Here is a 9,509-nt window from a genome sequence, read left to right as displayed (position 1 = left end):
TCACAGGAAGGTGCACTTGTGCTCCGGGTTCATGGGTGACCCGGCGGGGCAGCTGAAGGCCTGGGCGAATGGCTCGAAGTTGCGCATAGCTTCGGTGCATTCAGGCGACATGCGGCGGCGGTCGCTTTTCTCCCAGCAGGTCACGTGACAGGCCGTGAGGAAGAAGACCTGTTCTGCGCTGTACTCCTCCAGGCCTCGAAGCCGCAGGTCCCGATCTTCGCTGCGGAAGCGGAGGTAGGCCGCGTGCGCGATCTTCAGCGCCGGAAGGAGGGGGAAGAGCGCCGTTACGTTGCCGCCGGAAGTGACGTCGGCCGAGCACCTGCCCAGCTCCCACAGGGCTCGCCCGGGTGAGCCGATGTTGTGGGTGCTCCCTTCGATAGGGTCGACGGCGGACGATGCCGGATTCCACGGTGTCTGTGTCATCTCTTCGCTGAGCAGAACCGTGAGCGCGTTGATGGTGCGCGCGAGCTGCGAGAGCCGATGAGGCGGGACAGTAATGGAATGTCCGGCTAGGGGAGCTTGTTACGAACACTGTCGCAGCATCAAGCTTACAGCTATGGCACTGAGAGATACATACATATCGTAGAAAATTAAAGGCGGCACCTTCCTTCTATTGGCTATTTATTCCTTGCGGACCACCGTCAGGAAAAATGGACTGTCCCTTTCATTTGCTAATAGCTCACAATCCTCCGTTTTGGCCAGACTGAAGAAGAAAATAACTTAACCATGTTAACCCAAGAACAGTGGATACAGCTCAATCGTGCGATTCACTTCCGGTGCATCCCCTACAGCCCTACCAGTGGTCTTGTTTGCAAAGTTGCTCACTACTGAGCCCGTTCGGTCGGTGTTGCAAAGGAGAGCTGCACAAATGGGGTGGAAAGCACGCGGACATAGACAGCACAGGGGAGGACACTGGATCATCCTCCCGACTCTTTTCGGTGGGGTCGACTTCCCCTTCAAGCAGCTGCTAACCCACCGGTTTTGTCAAATGGGTGCAAGCCGTACAAACCCACTAGTCCTACTTGGTGCTTAGGAAAGGATCTTGCGCCCGTCCCTGTGGGCTAGAACAAGCGGTCCGAAAAAGGGCCACATTGGTCTTTAACGCAAAAGGAGGATTTCGGTCCCTCGCGATTAGCTCTTCAACCGAGTGTGAGCGATGCGATCAAAGGCCCTTCTGCAAGAACTTCACCCCAGAAGAGCCGAGCACCTGGACGAGGGAAATATTGTGCCCATTAAAAAATCGGTGGGTATCCTCGGCCGCTGCGGATCCGACCCAGCACCTCCTCAAAGCAAAGGGGATGCTCTTCCACAAGGCCACCGCTTCGGTGGACCCCCGCTTCGAAGGTCTTGTGGTAGAGCACTGGCAGAGCAAAAATGTGCTTTACCGCAACCCCCTGTGTGCGCGATTCCTACAGCTTACGGTTCCCACACATTGCTGGCGTTAATTAGTCAAGGCCCCCTGTTTCCTGAGCGTACATTTTGGAACCTCAAGCGCTTCCACTTACCTGCATTGCGTACATGAATCCGAGGCCCCCGTAGGCCATGGCGTCCGTGCCTTCGTCAGCGTAGTACGGCGCGGCGAGTGCAGCCACCCCTACGGAAATCACATTCGTCACGGGGCTGTACGCAGCCAGGTGGGCGGACTGCAAGCGAAACAACCGAAGGCTCGCCTGGTACTCTTCACTGCCTAGTGACTTCTGCAGCTGCTCGCGACTCAAGCGCCAGTGGCCGAAGAAGCTCTGCTCCATTTTGTAGTCGCGTCCGTAAAGGATTTCCAAGCTCCGGTTTGTCATATACTCTTCCAGAGGCCATATCATGGTGCTGGTGTTCTGCAGCCGCGTGGCGACAGCACGGACCGCTTTGGTGTCCAGGGTGGACCAGGAGCCGGCCTCCGATAGCGCCGTCTTGTGCAGAGTGCTCAAGAGGTCGGAAACGTCGAGTCTGTGCACTTCGGGCATTACGCTGTCGTCGGCGCCCGAAAAAAGCATCGTGTACACGAGGGCAGCGTTTATACCGCAAGCCATCGGATAGAAGAACTCGGACAGCGGGTGTTTCATGAAGAGGTCTCGCACCGAGCTACTAGCGATAGGAGCAAGGAGCTGGATGAACCACCACGCCGTATGGAAGGTCACCTCCTGGGCTGAGTAAGAAGCGAAGAGCACACGCATGACATCCAGCAAGTTGCCATTTGTGGCGATGAGTGTGTCCTCTTCATTTAGGGGCGGTTTCGCGGTGAAGGCGGATTGCAGCGCCTCGACCCAGTCACGAGCTCGGAGTTTTGGCACCAGATGTGGTAATTGACGAATCAGCAGAAAACGAGGCCTCGGGTGTGTGGCGGCGAAAAAGAGCGACAGATTTCCGAGGATGGAGCTCTGAATGTTACTGCTAGCCTTTGCGAATTCAACAAATGCAGGCAAGGCGGATCTTTCTCCAAAGGTTCCGGATAAGACCCAGTCGACAACTGTTTTATAGAAGCCTTTGTACTTATTAACCTCTTTATCTATTATGTTCATAATTATTGGCATACCCGATGGGCTTATGGATACCGACCGCCGGTGAGCGGTGCCGTGCCATGGCTCTATGAGCTCAACATAGAACCACAATGGCGTGGCCCACAGGACGGACAGGTTTACCAGAGTCCGCAAGGGTATTGAGTAATCGTCGGTGTCTCCAAGCCGAGCATCGGTGGGGTCTAGCAGCCAGGGGAACAACTCTTTGCTCATAAATTCAACGAGGTTTTTCGAGTCGTCGGTGTCTTCAGCGGGGCCTTCCCGGCGAAGGCAGGAGTCTATCATTACCCTCACTCTTTTGCTCAGGGGCCGACGAGGGTCTTCGCGAAGCTGTGCTTGTCCCAGCAGCCAGTACGCCAAGCGAAAAAGTGGCACGGACTCACTAGGCCGGGTGTCTTCGTGCAGCCATCCGGAGCACACAAACTGGCCGAAATCTTCGCAGGCAGATTGTTGTACCTTGTCTTGTTTTAAGCCCAGCGCCTGCGCGTGATCCAGGCAAGCCCGTGTGGTGCAAACCGTGGGCAGAACACGACGACTGGGCATTGTCCTCGCAATGTAGAAGACCACCGAAAGGAAGATGGTGATGACAAAAAGCAGAAATACGACAGCTGCCGTCTTCCTCATGGGGTCAAGTTTTCGTCCAGTTAATCCGCGCGGCGGCGGTGAAAACGGAGACCCGATGCTCATCTGCGGAAGAATGACATTTTGTAAATGAACTCTGTCCAGGCACTAGTGAAGACATCCCAACATCCCAAGACCTTCCTAAGAGCAGATGACTTCAAGCTACGATGCTCTGAACTTCGAAAAGAAGACTAATCCAAGTGGAGTGAGCAATCACTGGAAGTTGATCTCCACAGCCGATAACGTTTGTTAATTTCCTTTGATATGAGTGATTATGGTTTGTTTACAGCAGCAGCAATGCAGGTCGGTGTATCGATAAAACCGCGCCGCTGCTCTTTCCCTCTATTATTTGTCTTTAGCATCCTTCGATATCACATTGGAATAAGTACTCGAGGCTCGGAATGCATTTTTGAATGTTTACACAGACTTGCTTACAATTTCACGTTCACAGAACTAATAAAAAAGCATAGGCTCAAGGGGCTGAGACTGAACAAATCGTAACTGTGGGAAGTTAGCGCGGCTTGTTGTCAGTGATGACTCTGATTCTGCTAAGTTATGCCGAGGGGTTTTTACAGCTGTACTCTCGGCTTGCCGGTCAGCATCAAGCAGGAAGCTGCCAATGAGTGGAGATTGCGTCATAAACAGTTACACTCTGAGAAATTCATCAATCCGCTCAGCGCCACAAATGCCATATGCTTCCTTCAAAAAAAAAAAAAATTGTACACACTGGAAAACATTGCTAAAAGCAAAAATCGTGGCGCTCTCCCGCCTTTACATCACATGTCAGAAATCTTACCATTGCAGACCACACGTAATTCCCAATTCCCTTTTCTACATGTACGACAGCGCAAGATCGATAGCCAACATCAGGGAAGGGCCAGCCTAAACAGTTTTCACCAGAGGAAAAAGACGTTTATGTTAACAAGCAACACGTTCAGTCACTTTTTGCATTCTAGGTGGTAAATGTTTTAGTTGGTTAAGCAAACAGAAGTTACATTCATATTCATCTTCTGAATGCATTGTTTCCCTGAAGCATCCGACTTTCCAGTATTGTAGCATAGCTGCTATCTGCGATGCTCTTCTGTCACCTCCGCACCAGCGGTTCTTGAGCCGTTGTAAAATATTGCTGGCAGCTTTTGGTCTGTGTACTAACACATAAGCGCCGTAGAGAACAGCACGTTGAGCCTACAGGTTAACTTAAGGGCGTTTTTAACGTCCAAATCAAGCACGGCTGCTAAAATTTCAAAAAGCGGTCTCAGCATGTCTCCTGATCCCCAGTACTGCAGAAACCACCGAAAGAATACCACGCACCATGAAAACAGAGCATAAGGAGGCAAATATCTGATTGTAAAGCATAAAGAATAATAGTCGTTTCTTGCCGGGCATAGCATAAAGAGCATAAAGCATAAAGAATAATACTTATCGGGAAAAACAAATCTTTACGCCAAACACGGCAAGTAGTCAAAGAACTGACCTTAAGGCTACAATACTCCCTCGATAGAGCGCCCAACTCAATTCAGTGAGTTTGCGGCTTCCAGTGTCACTTTTTCTTCAGCTCGGCAAGGGTGCAGAGATGGTATTATTTCCACAGAATGACACGAGTTGTGTAACGATGACGAAACGTACCTGGTCTCGTATTTAAAACAGTCACATCACATTTTTGAATCCGTCAAGTATTCTTAAGCAACCTATAGGTATTCGAAGAGTCAAGTGAGTAAATAACCTATTTATTAGGACAGTCATCATCTTTGCAATGCAGAATCCCAGTGATCCCATTACTCAACAATAACCCTTGATGCTTATGATTGTAGGCCCCATGATTCCGCAACCTGTGACCCTTTGCAAAGATGACTCAAAATCACACGTTGTTAGCCAAACGGCCTTTTTCTGAATTATATGACGACTGCGATTCCCCGCAATGCTCACTAGCCAGGGTTACTGGAGGCTCTTTGTTTTGCCGCACTGCACCCCGACAAAGCTGAGCTTATCAAGACAATCTGACACAGCACAACGAGCATTTCCTTGAAGGAAGCCGCCGCATACCATTTCCTGGAGTCCTTTGAAAGCTTCCGCCTCTTCAGCAGACCTCCGCTTGGTCAGCGTCTTCGGGGCTTCTAATGAAAAGAGACGACGGCAGAAGATGAGAACGCGGTAAACAGGTGTTCCTGCCCAACGGACTCGCGTTATGTAACACTGAAATCATCTGCTGTTACGAATGCGTTAAGTGGCTATTTTGCTCTTATCTGCAGAAACAGCAGTATGCTCTCCACGGTGCACATGAGCCCACTGCGTCAAGCTGGAGTACAAAAACAAAACCTGGTCCACGCCTAACCTAGCCCTAAAAGTGCTAAGTGATAGCGTTACAGATCCCTCCCTTTCTCGTCTTTCCCTCCTTCTCTTTCTCTTTTCGACGAGGTTCTGCCTACATGCGAAATTATTCGTTCTACTTTACCTTACTTGCCCGCTGTCGCGAACCCAATGAGCAGGTAGCCACCGGCCGCTGTAGGCAAGCTGCGATGACGTTACATGGTCACGTGAGCTCAGAACACTAATCATTAATTTTAATACTGGTTTCCATGCGGGCGGATTGCTCACAGTCCGGGGGTGAGATTGTTGTCTGCCACGGTGGGCAGGATTCTGACGACGTTAGAATGTCGGGTGACCGATCCCGACCAGAAGGGGGGCCAATCAGGGCTGGTAGCAAATGACCTCACGAGGTCACGTGAACTCTCTAAACTATCAGTGAATTTCGTCGGAACCGAAGGTGTTTTGGTGATGCTGAACGGGAAGGTGATAGACTGGGCATACTTGGCCAGAAGATGGGAGCGGTGTCCTTCGCGTACACCTTTATGAGCTATCATATTTCGCGCTGCAAGGAATTACCGGCAGTTAGGGCCTAACAGACCGCCGCGGTAACTCAGTGGTTATGCTACTCGGCTGTTGACCTGAAAGACGCGGGCTCGATCCCGACCGCAGCAGTCGACTTTCTATAGAGGCAAAATTCTAGAGGCCCGTGTACTGACCATGTCAGAGCACGTTAAAGATCCCCAGGTGGTCGAAATTTCCGGAGCCCTTCACTACGGCGTCCCTCACAGCCTGAGTCGCTTAGGGACTTTAAACCCCATAAACCAAACGAAACATAGGCATAAACAAAGGTCAGGAGTTTGTACAGAACCATTGTACAGCAGCCCAGACGCATGGAGGAATGCTCGCCGCATTGAATCAGCAACCACGGGGGTAAGAAGCTGAGTGGCTTTTAAAGGTTTGCTTTGAACACTGCTCGGTTGCTCTGACCTACAGGCCCAAAAGGCACTCGCTGAGCCCGCCCGGGCAGTGGCCGACGCCACTAAGGTCCGCTACTCGAACACCAACTAAGACCCTCTAATAGTCGGTCATTCATACCTCCTTGAACCAATAACAGTGTTTCATTATCATCATCATTGCATGCCGCATGCATGGGTTGGATTCGCACCTACACCACAATTTTCTTCTATTTTTTATTAATTGACGCCGCTTCAAGATCATATCTGCACCTTAACATGCCCGTCAAGATTTGTACACGAGAACTGGAGCTTTCTCTCCAAAAAGCAAACAAGGTCTCCCTCGCTCAGCGGTGAGTCGCCATACACTGTTCCCTTCACCTTTGGGACAGTTCACGGCTAAGCATATTCCCCACCAGGTTATTGCTTCCGTCTGAAGCAGCACGGCTCTGAAGCCAGAGAGAGCAGGGATGGCCACTACGCGCTGTGATGACGCCGCCAACGTACATTGCAGGTTGGTTGGTTTATGGGGTTTAACGTCCCAAAGCGACTAAGGCTATGAGAGACGCCGTAGTGGAGGGCTCCGGAAATTACGACCACCTGGGGTTCTTTAACGTGCACTGACATCCTACAGTACACGGAACAACGGCATACTTGCTGTATGAAGAGGAACACTTTAGTCGCATTTGTAACAACCAGTTGCTTCGTTAGAGACGGCAGACGAGTTTTCTCTTTACCGGCTCAAGTGGACAGGCAGAATCGTAACGCCAACATCTCACGTGCGGTTATTCGCGTCGACCCACGTGACGACTCTGGCACCATTACGAGTAGGCTCCGATGTGAGCAGGCTAAAACAGTGCGCATCCAGAAACTAGGCAAAACCTACCGAGCACAATTCACTTTCATTACTATCACACTGCCCCGTGTGGTAAAGCGCTGTTCGGAAAGTGCCATCAGCCGGCCGCTGTGGCTCTGTGGGTTACAGCGCTCTGTTCCTGAGCCCGAGTTTCCGGGTTCGAACCAGGCCACGGCGGCGCGTTTCGATGGCGACGAAACCCAAAGGCGCCCGTGTGCTGTCCAATGTCCGGAGTTCTCCACTACGGCACGCCTTTATCTCTTCCTTCTTTCACTCCCTTCTTCCTACTTAACGGCGCAGTTGAGGTGTCGACCGACAAGTGCGACACTTGCTGCGCCATTTCCTATCCTCTTAAAAATACTTATAAAGTTACCTATTCAATATTTGTTGGCCAGCCTTCTCGCGAGCACGTCTTAACTGTATTCTTAAAAATTGCACTGCTGACAATGCTGTGGGGATAACAGCGGTATTGTAACAGAGGAAGCCTATCTTTTAAAATTTCTGACCATTTTACCTAAAACACCCTGTATAGTGGTGATAAAATACCTAATAAAATTGCAAACAAGAAAGGTGCCAAAAAGGGAGACAGGATCTTTCTACTACTATTAATAGCATGTTTACAGGAGATATGATAACTGGATTGGGAAGCGTTGGGCATAAAAGTTAATCGAGAATATCTTAGCAATCCCTAATTCGCTGATGACACAGATTGCCTAATCAACTCAGGGGTAACCGCAAACCATGATCCAGGAATTAGACAAGCGAAAAGCTAATGTGAAGAAACACAAAGTAATGTAGTAATGTCAGACAGTCTGGAAAGGAAACAACACGAGACTGAAATAGCTAGGAGAATAAAAACAACACGGTGCTGTGTATTTGGCAGCTATTCTCAGATGATGAATGACAGTTTACCAGTATCCTTCAAGAGGAAAGTGAACACCTCTATCTTGAAGTACTAACATTTGGGGCAGAAACGTGAAGGCTAACGAAAAGGCTTGAACATAAATTGAAGAGAACGCTGCCAGCCATTGAAAGGACAGTGATGGGTGTAACGTTAAGAGATCGGAAGCGGGCAGAGTTAGTGAGGGAACAAACGCGTGTTATTGACATCCTAGTCCAAATCAAGAGGAAGAAATGGGCTTCGGCGAGGCATGTAATGCGAAGGGGGGACAACTGCTGATCGTTAAGGGGAAGCGCATCACTGTAGAGTGAGTCATGTGGGCAGGTGAGATCAGGAAGTTGTGGTGCTAAGGTGGCCGCAGCTGGCGGAAGATAGGGTTAACTGGAGAGATATGCGAGAGACAGGTCCTGCAGCGGACATAGGCTGATGATGATGGCGATGATATATCGTGCCACACCATACACAACAGCACAGCACTCACTGAGACTGTCTTGACCTGTTGGATACCGTGCGTCGAGCTTCAAATGATCGTGGAAAGATGCGGCGTTCTCGTTCGGTGCCTCCAACACGGAGACCACGACCTCTGGCCCCGACAGTGCACCAAGGGAGGCGGCCATGTTGGAAATCATCTGAGACGGGACGTCGGTGTCGTGCTCCTCGTTCGGGCTGGCGCATGGCAACATGGACGCTACGTCACTGGTAGATGCCCTGTAGAGGATGAAAGAGCAGTTGTCATCCGATCCAACACTGTTCTAGAGGTGGAACCAGCAAAACACGCAGGACAACAAAAAGAAGGCACACGCACCACAGTGCTGGTTCCACCTTTGCGCATTGTGAACCAACTATCCCATCAATTTACTCTATGGAACACTGTTCTGCTCTGGAATATGAAATTTTTACCTTTAGGTTTTCCGGCCATCCCATTATTTTTGTTTGCTTTGAGGCCAGTTTTTATGCACGTACATTAATTCAAAACCCATATCTTTGCGTTATTTTCAGTCCCTCTTACACCACAAGCTTGTTTTGTGTGGGAGTCTTGTAGACTCCTGTTTTATTCAGCATGTTTTCAAGATCCAGAATTTTAACCAGCCTCCATGTGGCGACCAGCCGAAGGTCATATCCACTGAGCCACCACGGCGGGTGGTTGATCATTTTAAAATGCAGCGATACAGGCAGCAAGGATCGAACTGATCATCATGAAATAACCTGGCATTTGACTCGATGAGGAGTCGGGTAATTCAATACACATGAACTGCTGCTGAGTGCGCTCAGCCTACATCGCAATATATGATCATTTGGCCCTGACGGCTGTGCTTAGAATTTTCCCCTTGACAAATGGTGTCAGTCGCCGTATGGCACTG

General features: G+C 50.1%; 1 protein-coding gene across 1 annotated transcript; it reads right to left on the bottom strand.

Annotated features, from left to right (window-relative positions):
* Nucleotides 1–8,831, bottom strand: LOC149367189 (neprilysin-11-like). The gene is made up of 4 exons (XM_089573087.1): nt 8,636–8,831; nt 5,175–5,242; nt 1,506–3,197; nt 1–468 (listed from the first exon to the last, which is right to left on the bottom strand). The coding sequence occupies exons 1-4, from the start codon at nt 8,829–8,831 to the stop codon at nt 1–3; spliced, it is 2,424 nt and encodes an 807-aa protein (XP_089429213.1).
* Between the last annotated feature and the right edge of the window lie 678 nt (nt 8,832–9,509).

Source organism: Amblyomma mixtum, chromosome 1 (genome assembly GCF_055824585.1).
Source record: "Amblyomma mixtum isolate Tamu chromosome 1, ASM5582458v1, whole genome shotgun sequence".
In the NCBI taxonomy this organism is placed as follows: domain Eukaryota; kingdom Metazoa; phylum Arthropoda; class Arachnida; order Ixodida; family Ixodidae; genus Amblyomma; species Amblyomma mixtum.
The sequence above is the reverse complement of the archived record's forward strand: the minus strand, read 5'-3'. Positions and strand labels throughout refer to the sequence as shown.

Excerpts from the sequence above, each read along its gene's own strand:
- LOC149367189 (XM_089573087.1), bottom strand. The coding sequence starts at position 8,831 with ATGTTGCCATGCGCCAGCCCGAACGAGGAGCACGACACCGACGTCCCG. Across the intron at positions 3,198-5,174 it reads TCAAAGGACTCCAGGAAATG|ATGAGCATCGGGTCTCCGTT; the intron begins GTATGCGGCGGC and ends ATTCTTCCGCAG. Across the intron at positions 469-1,505 it reads GATTCATGTACGCAATGCAG|CTCGCGCGCACCATCAACGC; the intron begins GTAAGTGGAAGC and ends CGGCTCTCGCAG.